The 21,937-nt window shown below is 44.6% G+C and overlaps 1 protein-coding gene across 7 annotated transcripts in view; it reads right to left on the bottom strand.

Annotated features, from left to right (window-relative positions):
• The window catches only part of MGAT5 (alpha-1,6-mannosylglycoprotein 6-beta-N-acetylglucosaminyltransferase), a 338,877-nt gene that overhangs the window by 215,524 nt on the left and 101,416 nt on the right, over positions 1–21,937 (bottom strand). For 3 of the 7 annotated variants that reach the window (XM_038565049.1, XM_038565053.1, XM_038565051.1), the window contains one exon: positions 2,670–3,052. In XM_038565049.1, the coding sequence (XP_038420977.1) occupies positions 2,670–2,910 (241 nt within the window). In that variant the 5' untranslated portion in view covers positions 2,911–3,052. Of the gene's footprint in view, positions 1–2,669; positions 3,053–21,937 lie in introns of those variants that run through there. The other 4 variants (XM_038565050.1, XM_038565054.1, XM_038565052.1 and 1 more) reach the window with 2 other exon arrangements.

Raw genomic sequence — 21,937 nt, 5'->3', positions numbered from 1 at the left:
TCCTATAGCTCGTGACCAGTCCCCACAACAGAGAATTGTCTAGCCCCAAATGCCAAGAGTTCCAATGTGACAAATCCTGTTTTAGTGGGATTTTGCCAAATGATGGTCCTGGGGCCTCCAGCACATAAGCTCGGTCCAATTAAATTCCACCAACTCAGCTCCAAAGACACTCTGATTGACATGCAGCGTTGATGAGATGCAAGAGAAAAACAGCAGTGTGTGTGACATCTGCCAACATTTTTCTTTGGTGTTTTTCAGAAAAAGAATAATGACTTTGCTAAGGGTCACCTGTACACAGGAGGAAGCTAGAACCCATTTTTGTAGTTTCTCCAAGCTCCACACTCCTATGTGCATAAGCATATAAGGTGGCCAGAATTCTATCAGACTACTCTGGAGTTCTGGTAACCTTTTACAATACACCGAGTCTGCAAGATTGAAAGCTACGACCATATCACTGCCCCTGGGGAAGTAGAAGAAGCCTACCCTAGGAGATGTTCAGCAGTAAACAAGACTCCAAACAACTAGGAAAATTTAAAGTCTATAAATTTACCATTTATGGGGTTTCTTCTTCCCCATGAAAAGGTTTGACAGACTGCGATCAATAGGAGGAAATTAGTAATGGATTACTCGCCTCTCCCCCAAAATATTTAACATGGGATGTACCGAACCAGAAACTTGAAAATGGCATCGATTTTATTTGTTATATTTACTTTTTGCACACAAGTGACACTAACAGTGACAGTTTGCGTTATTTATTCTTTCTGATGGTTTATCTATGATATTCAGGAAATATTATAGAAGACTGAAGCCAATGAGTAATTTTACATCCTCTGAAAATCTACCTAGCTGTTTTTCAGTGTGGGTTCTCAAAATGGAGTCTCTCATTTTGTAATCCATCAGATCACAAAAGGGGGCATTTATTTAGACAAGTTGAAAGCCAATGCCTACAGACACTGCCAAATCAAATAGATTAAAAGCAGACAGTGTGATCATTCCAACAGTAGGCAGTGAAAAAGAATTTCCACATTGTAGGCTAAAAGCAACCATTTTCAGGGCACCTGCATGGCTCTGTTGTTTAAACGTCTGACTCTTGGTTTCAGTTCAGGTCATGATCTCAGAGTCATTAGATCGAGTCCTGCCTTAGGCTCTGCGCTGGGCCTGAGGCCTGCTTAAGATTCTCTCCCTCCCTCCCCTCTGCTCCTTCCCCCAGTTCCACCTCTCTCTTTAAAAACAAAACAAAACAATCATTTTCTCCTTACCAAAAATATATGTATGAAATTTACAAGTAACCAAATTTCCTGGATCCTTTTGAAAAGAAAAAAATTATGTAAAATTAAGTATGATTTCCTGCGTTTGAACTCAAGCTTCAAACTGCTGCTCTGTACATTTTCAGGAAAATGCCATACACTGAATTCCATACACTTCAGAGCCCAGGATTGATGTGTCACAAAGGAGAGCTCCAACATTGTCCACCGCGGCCAATCCCATTCTTGCATCTCATTTATAGGATACCCCAGAGTCCCAAACCCTGTGGCCACTGAGGTCTCTGTTCAGTGACTAGATTTGTCAATGAGCAACAAGACAGGCCAGGCCATCTTCTGTGGATTAAGTCCACTCCTATGCTCGGTGATCACAGCAGAGCTGGGAGTTGGGTTCCCCATCACACGGTATCATCCAAATTTCATTTACAATCTTTGTTTGCTATTTGTGCGTCTATGCCTTTTAAAGTATTTTGCATATATATGTATATTTTTGCGTGTATATATAAAATACCACAAAGATATACACTGAGATGTTCATTATGGTTATTTTCTAGAGTGGATTTATATGTGATCTTCTTTATTCTTGGTTTTTTTTTGTTTTTTTTGTTTTTTTTTTTTTTTTTGCACATTTAGGGCTTCCAGCTTTTTTTATATTAAGCATAACTTTTGCCAAAAGAAAAATAAGTAATATTCTGTATGCAATTTTTTTTTTCCCACTCAACCTCATTTCTAAAAGTTTTAGGTACCGACACAAAAAAACAACGTGTACAATAAGACTTCTTTCAAAGTCGGGGCAGTTAGAGATAAGGGCAAGAAACAAGAACAGTCAACTCTCAAGAAGCCAAAGATGAAAGCTGTTAGCCAGCACGAAAGCCCTAGTGTCCTACATGCTGGCTGGAGGGAGGCACACACTTGGCTTTGGGTTTCTCCCCACCCTCCTTACCTCACCCTGCCCACCCCCTACCCCCAAGTCCTCATTCCTCCCCACAGTCCTCCCCACCCTTCTTACCTCACCCCCACCCAATCTTAATTAAGTTTTGTTTAGGGAAAGAGAATGAGAATATTTTTCTACATTCCCTGATCCTACTCCCAGATGAGATCATGCAATCCAGACATGTGTTGAGGGAGAAGAGCTAGCTACGAACACAACCAACAGAGTGCTAACTGTGCTGCCGGCTGCTCGCAGTGCTGACCATCAGTCAGTATGCACAAGAACTCAGAGTGTCCCAAAGGGCATGGCTTTAGGTTTCTAGAAGGGTCCCTCTGTATGCAACTCGCTGCTGCAAAGGCAGTGGCAAGAGTTGCACTCTATCTGTGATAAAACTGAGGCGGCGAGCCTCTGGAGTCCTTTGGAGGCAGAGGCACACTGCACCAAGGAGCCCCAAGCCCTGGGAGCACAGCACTTACCGTAAGCTGTCATGACACCAGCGTATGGCCCATCCACCACATTCCGGTTCTCTTCCGCCAGTGCCTTGATGTACCTCTTGCTGAGATCCAGGATCTGCTCACGCAGCATGGAGCTGCTCTCGGGCTGAGTTCGCTGCTGGATGGTAAAATGCAGGAGCATCATGCCCCAGATAAAGCCAAAAGTCACGAGGAAAAAGCCCAGCTTCTGAGAGGACAGCTTCCACGGAGTAAAGAGAGCCATCGCTCTCTGGCAACTTCACCTGCCCTTGGCTCTTAAAACTCAGAAGGAAGACACAAGTTCATGATGCAGGCTGGGTCTGCGGGCTCACCGGTCTCACTCTGGCTCCTGCGTCAGCTGATTTCCTTTCCCCGTTTCCATTCTGCTGTGAAGAGAGGGGCAGGTTAGCAGAGTGGTCGTGGCAAAGCACAGGGAAACCCACCGGGAGCCATGTGTTCACTCCCAATAGCTCCAAAATGCGGACTTCCTTTTTTTCTTAATTTGCTGGTTCAATATCTTTATGTTATGATTCCAGATCTGTAAGCTGAGAGGGGAAATCTGGCTGGGCGACAAAGAGCTGCACAAATACAGAGGAGGAAATGCGTGTCTGACTATGTTAACAGGTGTAGCAGGGCTGTTCCAGTCTGGACCAAGTTCAAAACAGGAAGCTTGTTTTGCAAGGTGGGGAGGAGATGGAAGGATATTTCACCGAATGTCAGCAAAAACCCAAGTGGAGGGTGGAGTCATAGCACCACCGGGCACTTCTGGGCATCTGGAACTCGAGCTTACAAAGTCATGACTGTGTGCTCTGACAAGGATTCAAGCACACAACTGCAGAATGTGGGTGCCTCTGCAGGGGTCAGTAGACCAGGAAAGGGGAGCAAGCCCCCGTATTACGTAAGCATGGCCCGCTTGCATCAGCAGTGTCTGGAGAGAGATGAAGTGAAGCTCTCAGGGCCACCAGGTGGCCTCTCCCCTGGCACCAGAGCAGAGGCTATGCCAGGGGCACCCCCATGGTCTTCCTGTTCTAGCTACCACGAGTGAAAGAGGCACCTCACCACTCATTTGCACATTTCAGCACAGGAAATGTTGAGCACATGACAGCCTCCTTTCCTGTAGGGTCTCACTTTCACTCACAACCATGGGGCAAAATGTGAGTTTAAAAGGCACGGTTTCGGGCAGCCCGGGTGGCTCAGTGGTTTAGCGCCTGACTTCGGCCCAGGGCATGATCCTGGAGTCCCGGGATCGAGTCCCACGTTGGGCTTCCTGCATGGAGTCTGCTTCTCCCTCTGCCTGTGTCTCTGTCTTTGTGTGTGTGTGTGTGTGTGTGTGTGTGTGTGTGTGTGTGTGTCTCATGAATAAATAAATTTAAAAATCTTAAAAAAATAAAAAATAAATAAAAATAAATAAAAGGCATGGTTTCAATACTCAACAGCCAGATCCTATTTGGTGTTGGATACCAAGCCCACAAGACTTTGCCAAGCAAGTCTTCCCAGAATAGGAGGCAGAAGCAGAGGTTGCAAATGGATTAGAAGGAGGCCAAACTCTCCAGCCCTTGAACCAGAGTCTTGGGCCCAAGAATGAGCCAGCTTACAGACTGGCACCGTTTTCTAAGTGTGCCAAGGGAAAAGCTGAGCAATGATCTCCTATGCGGCACTAACTCAGGATGCATTCAGTGTGCATATGTTTCAATTCAAAGTATTCTTTGTAAACAGGTTAAGAAGGAATGAAGGGTGAGATTGTGGAGCAATCAGCTTCCAGAATCTGTAATGTGGCAGATCTGCATTGGTCATTCTGTTTTCCTCACCTATGAATGGTTATCAGTAGTTGGTAGGACCGCTCCTAATAAATGATAAATAAATTCTAGGTATGTCCCAGGCATTGTGATAAATGCTTTTTGTGCCCGCGCTCACTGAATTCTCAGGAGAGTCCTATACAGTCCGAACTACTATTGTCGTTCTGCTTTATAGATGAAAAACAAAGGCCCAGAGAGACTAACTTGCCCAAGGTCAACCAGCTATGTGGCAGAGGGACAATCTCGGGACAGCCTAGGACCCCATGCACTGCCTTCCCTCGCCACCCCTCTGTCCCCACTAGCCTGCTTATCTATGGCCAACATCTGCTTGTACATGTTTATTAAATGGCTGTCGGAAGTTGCAAAGAAGAAACTGTGATAGAAATCCTATGGAGCTCAAAGCCCTAAAACATTTACTTATTGGCCTTTAACAGAAAAAGATAACCAACTCCTTAGTTCTAGACCAGTGGCTCTTCAAAGCACGGTCCCGAACTCCACAGCAGCAGAAACACCAGTGGGACGTGCAGATTCTCAGGCCCCAGACCTACTTCATCAGCAACTTTGGGGGGAAAGGGGCAGCAACCTGTGTTTCAACAAGCCCTCCAGGCGCTTCTGAGGGCCACTCCACTCTGAGCGCCTCTAATCCAGGCAGATGGATGTCGTTACTCTGCCATACCCTGCACTAACCATACAGCAGGGCTCCGACTCCCTCTCGTAATACCGTGTCACTTAAATTCCTCGGTCCTGGCCACACCTTCCACACCTGCTGGTCAGCTACCACTGTAACCCTGCACATCCTTCTTCAGGGTCTCCTCGTGTTCACTCACGCTGCTTTCCCTATCTGGCTGGCCCTCTGCACAACACACCAATAAACCAAACCCAAGCCCCAGCTCCAGTCACACTGGCTTTAGACCGCTTTCCCTACTGTTCCAGCCTACGACATCCCTTGCCAGTTGGCAGTTTAAAACACTTGTCTGACTATATAGGTTGCTTGCCAGTTTCTGTATGGGATTCCACGACATCTTTTAAGGGACCCTCCCCCCACCACCATGTACATTCTCAGAGAAGGGCAGGGGCCGCAGGGGCACCTGATGACCAAGCAAGCTCATCCTCCAGGCTCTAGGGCACTGTATCCAGCCCTTCCAAATGAAGGCTGGCTGAGCAACACCTGCCCTTTTTATTTTTTAAAGGTTTTATTTGTTTATTCATGAGAGGCACACATGGAGAGGCAGAGACACAGGCAGAGAGAGGAGCAGGTTCCCTGGGTGGAGCCTAGTGTGGGACTCGATCCCAGGACCCCAGGATCATGCCCTGAGCCAAAGGCAGTGGCTCAACCCCTGAGCCACCCAGATGCCCCTGCCATCTTTCTTTCCTCCACTCACTCTATAACATATACTGAGTACTTGCTGCCATCGGGCCCTAGGGACTGAACAAACAACAAGATTGAGATCCCAGCCTCATGGGGCTGATGCTTCAAAGCCACTTCTCTTCACTGAGGGCTGCCCCAGGTCCTTAGGAAGCGTCTGTGCTTCCTGTTTGATAACCCACACCAGTGAGTCAACTGTACCAGAGGGCTAAAGGGATTTTCCCAAGGCAACTAAACTACACGCTATACTAAAAATGACAATCATCTGGCAATTTGCTTTTGCTATTTTAGAGGAGGACCCCAAATGCATACAGGAATTATTACCTGTTAACTTTCAGACAGGGAACTCCACTCCACTTCATCAATGAACCCCCTGAAGAAGCTGCTCAAGGCTACAAAGCGAGGGCAAGGCCAAGTCCAAGAACGAGGCAAGGACCTCAGCAGAAGGTAGTGTGTTTCTCTGCCTTGGGGAACAGTCAGAACCACCCAGGTGGCACATCTGAGCAGCAAAAAGATGGTTGAGAAACTCAGCCAACGTTAAATTGTACCAGCTCAAAGACATACAAATTTGGAGTGAAAAAATCCCTAATTCCAAGTTCAGAGAACAGTCCTGAGTACTGAGGGCCTGGATTTTAAGTAACCACAGAACTGCCAGGAATATTCTTTTCTCCAATGGAATCTACAGTATGAAATATCAGCAACTATCTCAGCATACCCCCAGCACACACAGAGAACTGAATTAAAACTCCTCAATCCTTACCAGCTCAGAATCTTAAAAAACTTATCAAAATCAGTACCTGGGAAACACCCCTAACTCCCACAGTAACAGGGCAGGGAGTGGGAGGGCAAGGGGACAGCAATCCTCACCAGACGGTGCCAGGGCCATGAAAGGACGTAATGATCATCAGCAGCGACGGTTGCAAAATTCATCAAGAGGCTGAATAGTCATGATCAAACAGCGGTGGGTCTGGCTAAGAATCTGCCTGCCTCCAGACGTCCTAACTTAGCTGGATCCTCTTGCAAAATGGAGCCAAAAGGCACAAAGACACAGTCTATCTCAGGCCCTGTTGCCAACCAGAAAAATGCCAGCCCAAGGCCACGACCCAGTCTGTGCTCCAGAAAGGAGTCTGCACCAAGTCTGTTTGCAATGAACTAAGCTTCTAGGTCCATCACTGCCACTAACCATCCTGATATGCACCTCCTCTACTCCCGTACTTCCTAAAAGAGCAGCATTCACTTCCTTCCTCCCCATTCACTCCACACAATAAAATCTGGCTTCCTCCTTTCCCGAAACCGATCGAAGATCTTTGGCACAGAAACGTGTCGGGTTCTCATTTAAAAAGTAAAAGCGTATGAAAACATGTGCAACATCATTAGCCATCAGGGAAATGCAAATTAAAACCACCATGAGATACTAGCTTATATCCACTAGGATGGTTACACTCAAAAAAGGGAGCTCAGAACAAGTGTTGGTGAGGATGTACAGAAATTGCAACCTTTGTAATATGGCGAGTGGAAATGTACAATATAGCTGTATGGAAAATAGGCTGGCGGTTCCTCAAATGGTTAACCACAGAGCTGCCATGTGACCCAGGCAACTCCACTCCTAAAATTCTCCCCAGAGAAATGAAAGTATATGCCCACACAAAAACTTGTACATAAATGTTCATAGCAACCTTGCTCATAATAAACTAAAACGACTCAAATGTCCATCAACTGACAAACAGATGAGAAAAACACATACAGTGGAATACTACTCAACCAATGAGATTAAGTTAGGTTCTGCGATGTTCCCTAAAAACATTCTGCAAAGTGAAAAAAGGCAGTCAGAAAAAAAAAAAAAAACCCTACATATTGTATCAGTTTATTTTTATGAAATGTCTAGAGGAGGCAAATCTAGAGACGCAGAAAGTACAACAGTCACTGTTCTGGGCTTGTGAAAATAGGGGAGTTGGGACGGGACTGCCCAGCATGCAGGATTTTGGGGGAATAACAAAAACGTTCCAGAATTAATTGTGATGGATGCACAATTGTGTAGATATGTTAAAAACACTGAATTATACACTTTATACGAGAGAATTACAGGATATATGAATCATAGCTCAATAAAGCTGTTACTGAAAAGAGAAAAAGGAGGGAAGCCTACCTCCAGAGTTGGGGGTATGAAGAGGAGTGGTATGTGGGGACAGGCAGATGAGCCTCACAGGCCACTGGAGCCCCAGCAAGGACCCACTTCTTCCCCTACAGTCCAGCCAAGGCCAGGTTGTGCCATCACTAAGGGCTGACCACAGGCCTCTGAAGTGATGGAAATTACATGGAAAAATCTGCCACTGGCTACCAGACATATGGCTGCTCTTGTGAGCCCCCCATTAACCTCACAGACCACCCCCCCTTCAAGGCAAGGTCTGCTTTGCCTGCTGGATGCCAAGTTTGCAAACCACTGGAGAACACACAGAACAATAGCCCAGTTCCAGTGGAGACAGAGGAAGCAAGTAGTGCCTGCAGGTGCCCATCGACATCCTTGGAGAGCACATTTCTTACATCAGGAGCCTTCTCTACAGATGATGAAGGAAGCTGGAAATGCCTGTCCCTTCAGGAGCAATGCCAGCCCCAACCACAGAGATGTGATCTTTCCCTAAGGCCCCGCAGAACCGCTCCTCAACACTGACATGGGTCAGCTGTGCTCGAACAGTCATCCACACACCTCTTCTGTCCTCGCTGTGCACCACGTGAAGCCCGTCCTATCCATCTGTAACTGGAGGCTCTTTGCCTAATTTTTGCCTCATCTTATGCAGTAACACTCAAGAAATCCTGAGTCAGCTCTGCTCTTCCACGTTGCCTTGGGAAATCCCACCCAGATCTCATAAATACACCCCACTTTCTGCACAGAGCCTCTCATGGCTCCCTAAACTGAAGACAGCTCCTCCTCCTTGGAACACTCACAGCAGTTTGTGCTTCTTCTGAAAGGCTTTTTACCTACTCTATGGGATAATCTTCCTTTTCATCTCTCCTATAGGGTTCGTAAGTCCCCCAAAGATGGAGAACGCCAGGAACGGTCACATCTTGCACACAGTGGATGGTCATGCAGTGTCTGCTAGATGGAAGGGCAGGATGGTGGAAATGAGATGAAGAAATACAAGTGAGCAATGATCTCCAAGACCTCCTCCTGCTGTAAACCACAGAGAAGAACCCTGACACTCCAAGTCTGTATTTGTCCCTTACCTGTCAGAAGTTTTCACCCTAAGATATTGTCATACAGTAGTGGAAAATCACTGTGCCCTTGAGTAAATGGGGTTCAACTACAGAGAATAAGGTAGTTAGGTATGAGAAGAAAAAGAAAAAAAAAAACTTCCTGACAAAAATCCCAGAGGGTGGGGCACCTGGGTGGCTCACTGGTTGAGTGTCTGCCTTCATTCAGTTCAGGGCATGATCCCCAGGTCCAGGATCAAGTCTCACATCAGGCTCCTTACAGGGAGCCTGCTTCTCCTTCTGCCTATGTCTCTGCCTCTCTGTGTGTCTCTCATGAATGAAGAAAATCTAAAAAAAAAAAAAAAAAAAAAAAAAAAAAAAACCAAAGGGACAGTAATTGTGGGAATGAAAAGGTCTCTAAGACAAGCGATGTGAAGGGGAACAAGTGATGGTGGGTAGGTCCTTGGGGGAGGCTGCTGGTTTCATCGTTGGTTATCCAAGATGATCACAGGAAGACACCAGAAGGAATGGTGAGAAAGAACTGGAAAGTGTATCTGTTCCCAGGCCTGGAAATCTTGACTCTACAGCTTGCTCTACCCACTGGCACTGTGTGATCCCAGACAAGTCTTCCTGTCTCAGTTTCTGCATGTTTGAAATCGGGAAAGTTGTAGAAGCACAGAGCACTGTCAGACCTGGAGGAGTAGGGGTGAAGGATCCTACTTACTGGTTTCCAAACTGTGTTCTCAAAGGACTTCAGGGTTCCAGAGAGGTTTCTATCTCTGGGAATCCACAGATGCTTTCATTGAAATTTTATGTTTCTCTACTTAAAATATGTTCTTTAAAAAAATCTGCTAGGGGGATGCCTGGGTGACTCAGTGACTGAGCGTCTACCTTTGGCTCAGGGTGTGATCCTGGGGTCCCAGGATTGAGTCCCGCATCGGGCTCCCCACGGAGAGCCTGCTTCTCCCTCTGCCTATGTCTCTACCTCTCTCTGTGTGTCTCTCGTGAATAAATAAAATCCTTAAAAAAAATCCATTAGAAAAATTTTTACACTGTAGAGGTTCAGAACAAAACTTCCCTAGCTACCTCTGTAAGTGTGGAGTTTGAACTTGGAATCTCTGTTATCTGGTCAGGATACTGACGTTCGGCAGTAGTCTCATTTGCTTATTTGCTCCATAAAATTCAGTGCCACGTATCTACTCATAAAAAACTATATGACAGAGAACTGATACCCTAATTAAATGCTAGATGAGGGTCAGTTGTAAAATGTAAGTTTCAGAGGCTTCTTGTTGGACTTGTAAGCAGTAACCAGAGTCTTTAGATAATGTTAATAATTTAATTCTGAAACAATTTCCTACTACTTCTCCATTTGTATGAAGAGTAATGTCGAGTGTCTGGGGAATTGTCTTTTAAGCTTAGACTATAGTTCTAATGTCAGGTCCCACCAACCACCAGGGGTTTGGTAAAATCAAAGATAGGAAGAAAAATACACATTTATGGCATTACTGGTCTTAAGGAAGAGAGAGAGTCTGGGGGGACATTATTGCTCTAACTAGGGAGGTCTCGTGTTATTAAAAAGACAAGTGGGGGAAGATGGAAGGAAAAGCAAAGCCGATTTTTCTTTCAAAGTAGGTCCAAAGTCCTGGGAAGTTGCTCTGAGGTTGTTCACTCCCTAGAAGGGCCCGGACACACAGGCCCAGTACCACCATCCTGAAACCAGTTGTAGGGCCCACTCAGCAGCAGCAGCCCCCAGTGTGAAGTAGGAATCCTTGACAGCTGTGATAACCACTGAGCTCACCAACACCCCATCCTAGGGAGAAGAGGAGCTCAGGAACCAGCCAAGGTGCTGGTTCAAACAGGTGCAAACAGGAGGAGTCCTTCTTCCCCACTTTCGTGACTTGGTCCTCGGACACATTCTAGTACTTTTCTTTATAAATAGGAAAAACGCATTCTCAATGAAAACAGCCTGCTCCCCTTAGACCCGGCTCAACAAGTCTTATTTTGAGTCACTAACTGAAAAATACCCACTGCAACAACACGCCTTTAGGATACTAGGGGAAGATTTTTCAATGTCTGGTTTTGTGTTTTGTTTTGTTTTGCTTTTGATGTCTGGGTTTTTAATGGCCCAGTCCCTTCGACATTTCAAGCGATCAAACCAAGATAGGCCTCTGCCCAGAGTTTTCATTTATTATGCTCCACCTGCATTCCTAGTGTGGGCAGGGAAAAGAAAGAAATCCAACCCCACCCATCTGAAGTGGGTATATGCCTCGCAGTTACATGGCCGTGGAGCACAGTTCAGCACTCCACAGCTGGCATCAACGGCAAATACTTTCACATACAGTAACAAGGCTAATGACTCTGTGTCCAGAACAGGCTCTCCCTGCTGCAGGCCCCCCACCAGCCGCCCCAACTCCCACTCCCAACCGTCCTCTGGCCATCACCGCATATAGCCATCCCCACCAGAGGGCGCCGCGGGGAAGGGAAACAGCTGGAAACAAACACTTGATCTCACACCAGGGAGCCTCTAGGGCTGCACAACACTGACAGGTGGACCAAGCTGGCAGCAGGACAGGGGAGTGAGAGAGCAAACTGTCGCCACTCGGTCAGGGAAGATCTTCCCAGGTTCTGTGAGTTTCATTCACCAAGCCCGTAGGTTATTCACATTTGACAGAATTTCCCATCTGCAAAATATGAAACCACAGCAACTCCAAGAAATCTGAAAACATCTATCACACCAAAGCCCAAAGCGTAACTCCCTGAATAATGAAATAAGATTCTTTGATCCAGGGATTTCTCAATCCTTGGCATAGCTGACATCTGGGGCCAGATAATTGTCACAAGGCGCTGTCCCGCACAGTGTAGGATGTTCTCTGAACTTCCGCCACTAGGTGCCATTAGAACCCTCCACTCCCAACTGTGACAATAAAAAAAAAATTTTTTAATTAAAAAAAAAAAAAAAAAAGGCATCTCCTGACATTGCCAAACGTTCCCTAGAGGTAAAAAGCACCCTGGTTAAGAACCACTGCCTTAACCAATTAACTCTACTCTACTCAGTAGGAAAAGACTCAAGAGAAGGTCAGCCTAGAGGACTCGGTTGCACAGCAAGAAGGAAATGCAGGCATCAGCACCAGCCCTGAAGACAGCAGGCACAGACCCCGTGCTAAGGCTGAAGATCGCAGGGAGAAGGGAGGGGGGCTGATTCCTGGTGCTGCCCCAAGCTCACTGACAGAGGAGCCTCATTTTCTTTCACATCCTTCAGCGCCAACACTTTCTTGGCACCGGCTGGGAAGCTCATTCCTAGGCTGGCTGTGCCTCCATTTACTAATTAGTATATGGCATCGGGGCTCTGCTCCACAAAGATCCTCGTCTATAAATTAACAGGCACAGGAAGAAGTCTTTGAGAGGACAAAAACTGGACGACACTACCACCAGCCTTTAAAAACAGCAGGATTGTATCTGGCTTCCAGCCCAAGAAACCAGGAACACACATTATGACAGGTCGATAATGACTATGAAGAAAGAAAGGAATGGTCTGTGAAAAGATCACAGTGTGTAAATTTGTTAGGTAGGTCTCCTCAATGTTGAAAGAAAAAGCTCAAAAGACTCACTTTCGCTCAAAGCCAAAGGACAGTAAAGCTACAACAGATTTTTATGGTAAATGCACAATAAACTTTTTTCTCTGAGAATCAGACTTCAGGCAACTTCCTGTATCTAGAAAACACCCATGAATGACAACAGGCCCAAAATGGCACCAGTAATTAAAAAAAAAAAAAAAAAGTCAAAAATACCATCAAAATCATTTTCAAACAGTGGGGCAAGGCCCTCAAGATCAAAGTTCATTCAGGAAATGCTCCCTGAACCCTAGAAACCAATCACCCTACCCCAGGACCCCTTGTTCTCCAGCCGGAGGGACACAGGCTGGGTGCTGGCCTACCCATGAGTGTTCCAGTGGCACTATCTGCAGAAATGGGATGGCCCTCCAAGCACTGGATTTGATAAAGACCACCAGCTTCCACTTTTTTGTTTTTTAAACAAGCTGATGAGAAGGTACAAACACACACAATCTGAAGTGACCAATCATATCCAATTTAAATCTTATAATGAATTTCCCATTACTTCTAAAATGGGGCTACAGGAAATCCACTTGGAGCACAGAACCCCAAGCTTTGGCAGAACCAGGTCATAAATGCTCCAGGACTGGATTTTCTTAGCTAAAACCTCAACCATCAGATGCTAGCTGGTAAGCTGCTTTGTCCCCCGATTATTAAACCAAGGTAACTCTCCTAAATACCACAACTATGCTGGGTCAACCTGACAGCAGCCTGGTCGTAAACCCTCAGATTATACAAATGGTGGATTAATTCAAACTAAAATGAAGCATCTCAGGAGAGTTACCTGCCCTCCAAGTTAAAGATTGCCTCAACCAGAGAATCTCAATCCTGATTCACTTTGTGATCACGTGGGTTCCTTTTTAGAAAATACAGATAGATGCCCAGGTCTCACCCCCAAAAATTATGATTCTGTCTCAGGTATGGCCTAAGCAGGGCTATTATTTTTAAGTTGCCTCGATCATTTTAATGCCCAGCCAGACATGAGAGCTATTATATCCTTGGAAAGATGCTCCTTTTATCAACTCTGTGGTTCCTATCCAGTGGGACCCAAAACATGATCTATCCCAGTATTTTCAAAAATAAACTCTCTGCCCTCTACAAATGCAGATCCACTAGCTTACTATACAGTCCTCTGCAAGGCACACTGGTTTTTCTCCTTAAAGAACTACAAACTGGTCCTCCTAGGCCAAAGAACAAGGAACCCTGCCCAAGAAGGCAGCCTTTCAGGAAGAGCTACTTCACTACAGAGCCTGGTTAGATCACCACCAGACCATGGAAAGACTTACAGAGAATAATACTGGACTCTGAGGGCTTTTATTAACCTCTCCTTGCCCTTCACCTCCAAAGATGAGAAATTATTTGAGCCTCTTCTACTGGCCTCAGTGCCTACCAGAGCTTCTACTCATCAGCACCTCTATTAACCTTGCTACTCAAAATCTGGACTGTGGATGACTGTACCTAGAAATGCAAAATCTGAGGCCCAGTCCTAGACTGAACAAATCAGAACTGGTGTTCCTAACAAGATTTCCAGGTATTTCTTGGCACTTTAAAGTCTAGCATGCATGCTCTTAAACCACATCTACGATAGTAAGAATGGGGGCAAATCAGACATGAATTTTCAGTGGGGATGATAGAGAATATGGCACGATTTCCATTTTTCATAACATACATGGAACTCATTGATTTGATAGCACTTTTGAATCAGGTGGACACAGGTCACTAAGACTGTCTTAAAGACACTCCTGTTACTATAAGATACATCCAGCTAAGGTGAGGCATATATATACGCAGGTGGTATGGTTTTATCATTGTGAACTACGAGTACCTACAAGATAACTGGTCATGCTTGCTAGCTGGGGGGTGTTGATTCATTAAGCTAAAATCAAGGCACAATTTGGATACACGTCCTCCAACTTTTAACTCTGATATAGCAAATAACTCCATAGAGCAAGTCACCCCAGGCAGCTTCTCAAGATACATTTTGCACTGCTCAAAGTCTGGACATCAATGGGCCTGAGTTCTTGTCATTTTAGAATTCCTGAGGTGCTCATTTTAGAATACCTGCCTACCAGGCATACTACTTTCCCAGCCGACTTCTTGGTAAATAGCCTCCAAATAAGGTAACCATATTCCTAAGGTGTCTCAATATGGCATAAGATGATCTCAACTAATACCGAGTTTCTGGAAACGCCTCCAGATCTGACATTTTCCAGGGCAACATACTGACTTTATAGCCACTGAAAGCCTTGCAAAGCTTTGCTGAAAGAAACTATATTTGAAGGATGACTTAAGGGATACACAATCCATCCACTGTTCTAGATGGACTTTGCTCAACCCTTTGTGACAAATGATCTCCTTTAACATTCTCCCTCTCCCCCTCACGCTCCCTCCATCTCTCTTCTTTCACACATACACATGCCTTAGAACTTTGTAGTCATCTATTAATTTTTACATATATATTTATATGACAAAGATGGAACATTAAAATAAAATCACATTTCATTTTTGAAACAAGATAGTGAAATTTGTGAGGTTCACTCATTTTGTTATCTTTGTTCATGTTGAAAATGATTAATGACAAATTACCTTTTGCCCATTTAGCCTGAAACAACATAGCATTTAATTCCAATCTGTAAGAAAAAAGTATGATTTGTCTATAAAATCAATTCCAGAAGTACATCCTTATTATTATACATGTGGTGTGGGAACCAATGTATATTCAAGACCAGCTAGCAATCTAGTTAACAGTCCTTACATCAAGATGAGGAAAGAAACTGTCCAATATTTGCATTTTTCACACCTGAATTTAAAAACAACCCAAATGGTTTATAAAAGGAGGACTCTTTACTTCCTCTGGACATGTTTTCCTAAAGAATATTGTGGTCCACTCTGCAGAAGAAACGACAAAGGAGACTATTCCTGCTCCTACATCTCTCCTGGGGGAGAAAGGACAGCATCTAAGCTTAAGGAGCGAGGCAGGGGTCTGGGTTTCTTGCCCCAGGGCTGGGGTTGGGAGGCACTCTCTTTTCCTGCCCCCTTGGATTAAAAGGACGGGGCTTCCCTACCCAGCAGGAGCCCACCCCGGGCTGCCAGGCACAGATGCGTGGATTTTGTCTAGGGCAGAACGGAAAGTCTTGCACTTAAGACACATCTTCCAACTCTGCTTTGCTATAACAGAGCTGGCACTGCACTTTAGTCTTCATCTGGCTTCCTCTATTTCCTCTAGTTCAGAACCCAGACGGGAGGAACGGTGTGATTAACTGGCATCTCCAAACCCCCTTAAGTTTATTTTTATATTTTTTCCATTTTGTTTCTAAATATCAGGCTAAGACAGGTGGTTTCCAGCAGCTATTTGAAAGCATTTCTCCAAAACAACACATTGCAGGTGTATGAATCTTTAATCCTAATAAATTAAAAGATGAAATGACTATAACCGTCATAATATTTTCTCTTTCTAAATATTGATTTTTCAAGAACTACTGTTAAGTAATGCCAAAAGAATTCTGATCAGACGAATACAACTTTTGGCGAGAGAGAAGATAATCTGGAGGAAAATCAGCAGAATTATCAGCTCAATGCTCAATAATTTATACTTTGACCTGAATGTTCCTAATGCATCCTGCCTTTAACCAACAGTCCATTAGGGATATAAATAAACATTTTTTTCATTATATCATTTCAAAAGCCTTACAGCCTACTAGTGCAGAACACTCTTCTGAATGCCACTAACCACAATCTTAACTCTTGCTAAATGCTGGTAGGCTTTCAAACTCTTCCATCTTAAAAAGACATCAGATTGTATATGTAAATATATGTTGTATTTAATGGCCTTCAGAAATAAAAAATATAAAATCGACATCACTGCTGTTCGGAATGAAAGCTCAGGCAGGAGGATACACTCAAGAATGCCCAGGGCATGAGAAATGCCAGATGGGAACTACTGGCTTTGGATATTTCTAATCCATGGATTTGGCCTGGCCATGACCACATCTTGGAAGAAGTCTTCAGAGCAATGCATAGTTGACTTAAAATAGAAAGCAATTAAAAATAAATAAATAAAATAAAGGTGGGGCAGGTAAAAACCTATTGCTGGATTTACTATCATCCTGGCAAAGGCTTTGCTGATTATACTTCATGCATCCAGGAGGATCTAGAGAAGAAAGCTCTCATCTTAACAGAAAGAATAGTCATCCGGACATCTGACAACTAGTCAGATTTTACTCGATGACACAGTAAAACATAATTGGCATTGCTTCCTTCTTCACGAGCGCTGCTAGGAAAAGCTCTGAGCCAAAATCACAGTCTCCTTCCTGGAGGTAAACTGATAGCTATTTTGTGTTTGAACTTCATTCTTGACTCTTACTTTCTTACTCTGCATTTCTCCTGGCTTCTTTTTTTTTTTATTCTGGACTAAATTTTAGATGTGTTTTTTTATTTTCCTGTATTATTTGCTAATCTTTTTTGGAACATGATAATAAGTAAGAAAGAACGAGACAGCCACAGTAGATAGAACACTGTCCACATCCTGATCCCCAGGACCTCTTATGTGACATGGTCGAGGGGAATTAAGGGTGCCCCAGGAAGTGAGGTTGCTAACCAGCGGACCTTAACACAGGGAGATGATCCTGGACCATCCTGGTGGGCTCCACATGATCACCGGGCCCTTGAAAGTAGAAAAGAGTGGCAGAGGGTAGGTCACAAAAACGTCACAGTCTCTCCTTGGGGAGTGTTAGGCTATTTACAAAGCTGTTTGGTTTGTAAACCAAGGACCTTGATTTAACAAGTCTGGTCATTTGGTTTCTCCTGCTAACCTCTGGTTCTCCTCCAATAAGTAAGAGATTAGGAATCTTAGAAGTAGGGAGGGCTCTCTAAGGAAGACAAGAGCATAAAAGGTACTGCAGAAAGGACAGTGGTTGAGGGCCAGTTAGCAGAGGGGAAGAGGGTATATCAGGAGGGCCTGGGAGCACCGCTCTGCTTACAGTTCCCACCAAAGCCGATTTTCATAATAACGATACAGTATCCCTCATTAAGAGGACGTAGTATAGAGTTTGGAAGGTTTCTAGAAAAACTACTATAGCTGAGCTCCTCCTCTACAGATAAATGAGGCGCTGATGGAGGAAAGGGTGCAAAGAGAGGGAAGACTATGCGAAGATGGGGTCAAATGCCCCCTGTGTCATGTACACTGACCACGGGACTTCCCCTCTGGTCCCTGGCTGTCATCCAACAATCCGCTCCATGAAGGCGGGACTGTCCCAATCGTCACTGCACTAAGAGCTGGCCGCTACCACCTGAACACATCCTCTTAGCCTATTCAACTGCCCCCACTCACAGTGGGGAGAAACTGCAGCATGAACTACTCAGTCTATTGAGGGTCACCCAGCTACCAAGTGGTAGAGATGCTGGAGACTACAGTTATCCAGCTTCTTCACCAGCACTCTAGGTTGCATTAGTAACTGTCAGAGAGCCTGACATCTAGAACGTACCCAAACTTACAAAATAAATAAATGGAGAAACCCTGGAAAAAAAAACCCAAAGGGACTAAATCATTTGAGTGGGCATATAACAATAAGTACTTAATAAATATGAGCTGCTCCATTGTGGGTTGGGCTTTTGCTTCCATTTCTTCAAGGAAACCCTGTACGCCCACTACTTTCAAATGAGGAGCTAGGGAGGTAAAGAACAATCACCTGGAAAATTTTCAAAAAATATATCCCTGAGCAGAGGCCTTCTTTTTCCTCCTCCTGAAATTCTGTTTTTATCATTTTGGGTTAGGCTTCTGTTGGGCACTTTTAAAAGAAAACAACTTCCCAGGTAATCCTACAAATACTCCCTCATACTCTCTCCTCCACCCCTACCAGTGAAACATCCCTCCTACAAGGTGTCTTGGCTCTCCTGGGAGAGAAGAACTCAAAATGGGTTGAGTATTGGAACTTCTTTAAATTTTTTTTATTATTTTTTAATAATAAATTTATTTTTATTGGTGTTCAATTTGCCAACATACAGAATAACACCCAGTGTTCATCCCGTCAAGTGCCCCCCTCAGTGCCCGCCACCCAGTCACCCCCACCCCCCTGCCCTCCTCCCCTTCCACCACCCCTAGTTCGTTTCCCAGAGTTAGGAGTCTTCATGTTCTGTCTCCCTTTCTGGTATTTCCTACCCATTTCTTCTCCCTTCCCCTCTATTCCCTTTCACGGAGGAGACTTAATTTGAAGATATGCGGAACAACAAATAAAATTAGAGCAGTGAGCAGAACAATCATGCTACTAGAGCTAGCCAGCCAGGTACAGAGCAAGACAGCACATCCACCCCTTAAACTGCAGAGGCTACCCTGCGTAAAATGAGCAATTACTAATGCATGTCACCAGTTTTTGTTTGTTTTTTAAAATTATATCTATTTATTTGAGAGCGAGAGAGAGCACGAGCAGGGGGGAGGGTCAGAGGTAAAGGGAGAAGCAGACCCGCACTGAGCAGAAAGCCCAATGTGGGGCTTAATCCTAGGACCCTGGGATCATGACCTGAGCCAAAGGCAGATGCTTACCAACTGATCCACCCAGCCATCCCATGTGGTACCAGTTTAGAAAGATGGATCAATCTTATTTTTTTTTTCTTTTGCTATTCCATCAAAATGACATTAGCGTGGCATTTGAGAATATTTTCCATAGCATGAAAACTGAATGAAAGGGCAAAGAGAGGTCAACTAGAGAAGTGAGACCCCATAAGACAAACATTCACAGAAGGGCTTGATGTGTGCTCTCCAGGGTCCTGCACATTGTGGAGAAAACACTGAAGATTCAAGAGGTGGTCCCTGCCCTGGGAGAAGACCCACAACTCAATCACTCACACCGGGCAGCACAGAATGCTGATTAGGACTCTACCCAGGGCTCACCCCCAGTGGGTCCCAAAGACTCAGGGACTGGAGAAAAGCCCCAGAAGATTTCATGGAGACCTGTGACCTGAACTGGTTTCTTTCTTCATCAGCCTTCAATTCTAGACACTAAGGCCAGGTCCTGGGTTAGACATCAGTGGATAGAAGGTGAATAAGAGAAGTCCTTGAAGCCACTGGCTACAAGGGTCAAGCTTAAGGAAGGGCACACAGGGGCGAGAGATACCCAGCTTGTCTGCAGTTACAGACCTGGAGACAATTGCTCTGATCTGTAAGGAGGGAACATGATGCAGAATTCCAAGACTAGGGACAGTGCTTTGAACCAGTCACCTGACATCTCAGAGCTCAGTTTTATTGTCCTTAAAATGAAGCAGCAGAAATAGGTGCTAAGTCCCTACCATTTTAAGTATCAAATGCGAGAAACCGATTTTTATTTGCTAGCTCCTTGAATTTTTCAATAATTCAGGACAACCAGAATATGATCCTGGAAGGGGGTGGGGGCAAGAGATTCTAGAAATTGATTTACAGTGAAAGAATTATAGATGAATGAAGCCATTATGCAAACAGAAAACCACCAATGTTCATTTTAACCGTGCCCCCTTCCTTTTATCCCTTGTCTCAAACACACTAAATTCATGTTACTTGCCTCTCATAACCACTAGATTTATAAGCCCATTAAAAAATTTTTTATAATCACTCCATGCAAAAAAACTACGGTCATTATTATAATGATTTAAATGCCTACAGCAGTACAGCAGCATCTGGGGGGAGTTTATTAATACCTTAGTTATACGTGCCATGAATATACCACTGGGATATTTACATTTTAAAAGTTCCCTGGTTTTTCCCAGTGAGTTAACATTAAACTCACACTGTGACTGCCCCAATCAGACCTCTCCCCTCATATTACAATTCAGTTGGTTTGGGAGGGCCAGGAAACCATTATAATTTTAAATATACCCCAAAACCCTAAGGTACAGCCAGGGTTGAAAACTACTGGGCTCAAATGTCCACCCTACCAGACAGAGAATTAAAGAAATCAGGGAGAAAGTAGGAGGAACAAGCCCCAGAAGGAGGGTGATGGAGGAGGGGGGCTGTGATGAACCAGAGACCACATGTCCCATCAACAGAGGGGACCGCCTCACATCTCCAGCTACTGGTAATGTAAGACAGTCTAGGGTGGCCAGATTGCCCAGTCTTTCCAGAGAATCCAGAAACCCAGAGTTCTGGGTCAGATCTGTGTTTGCAAATGGTGGCACTCATTTGGGATTTTTTAAAATTCCAGGTGGGCCTAAGTTCGAAGGTGTTTAGAATCTGGCTTACCTGCTCAGTCCACCTCATTCTGGGTGTCTGTTACTTTATCCTAATTGTCTAACCATTCTTAACGTCTCAACAGCAGCCAATATTGTTCTTAATTAAATACCAATTCCTGGGATCCCTGGGTGGCGCAGCGGTTTGGCGCCTGCCTTTGGCCCAGGGCGCGATCCTGGAGACCCGGGATCGAATCCCACATCGGGCTCCCGGTGCATGGAGCCTGCTTCTCCCTCTGCCTGTGTCTCTGCCTCTCTCTCTCTCTCTCTGTAACTATCATAAATAAATAAAAATTTAAAAAAAAATTAAAAAATATTTTAAAAAATAAAATAAAAAAATAAATACCAATTCCTGATCATCACTGTCAATGGCTTCAGAGCGCTAGGTTTTTTTTGTTTGTTTGTTTGTTTTTAGAGCACTAGCTTTTATAGTCCACATGCTCTACCCAATACCACCTTGTGAATGAGTCACAACTAACTGCCAATCCTAAGAAGCAGTAAAGATGACTGGTCTTAAGTTATCTAGGGAGTGACACTGGGCCTAGTATTCCAAAAGTCTAAGCGACCTGCCCAAGGCCACCAAAGACTGACAAAGGTAAGGGTAACTAGAGTTGCCCAGGGTTTGCACTGGAAACATCTCCTAGAGGAAACCCTCCCATCACAGGCAGAGTGGGATGGTTGGTTGTCCTAGATGAAGGACAGAGCCATACTGCTCTCCTTGTGCATGTACCCCCACCCCCATAATCTGGTAATTCTTGATACATATACACATTTTAGTTTCACAAATACCATTGAGCTCAAATGTCCACCCTACATTCTTTGTTCTTTGTTAAGATTCAAACTCCTTGGATGATGAGATTCAAGTCCCTCTGTCAATATTTGCAGGCTTAATATTTGTTGGGAAAAGTCCTGATAGTCCCTTGGTCAATGAAGTTGCCTGGCTGGTGTTGTCCTTGGAAAATAGAGGTATTGTTGCTCTGGGAATCTCTCTGAAGAACCTGGAAGGTCTTGCTTACTCACCCAAGCCTCCTCCTCGGCCCCCAATAACTACTTCACCACTTTGCTAACACAAAGTAGGAGGAAGACAAAGAAATGAATCAGATGAATAACTTTCAG

Source organism: Canis lupus, chromosome 19, assembly GCF_011100685.1.
Source record: "Canis lupus familiaris isolate Mischka breed German Shepherd chromosome 19, alternate assembly UU_Cfam_GSD_1.0, whole genome shotgun sequence".
Taxonomy (NCBI): domain Eukaryota; kingdom Metazoa; phylum Chordata; class Mammalia; order Carnivora; family Canidae; genus Canis; species Canis lupus.
The sequence above is the reverse complement of the archived record's forward strand: the minus strand, read 5'-3'. Positions and strand labels throughout refer to the sequence as shown.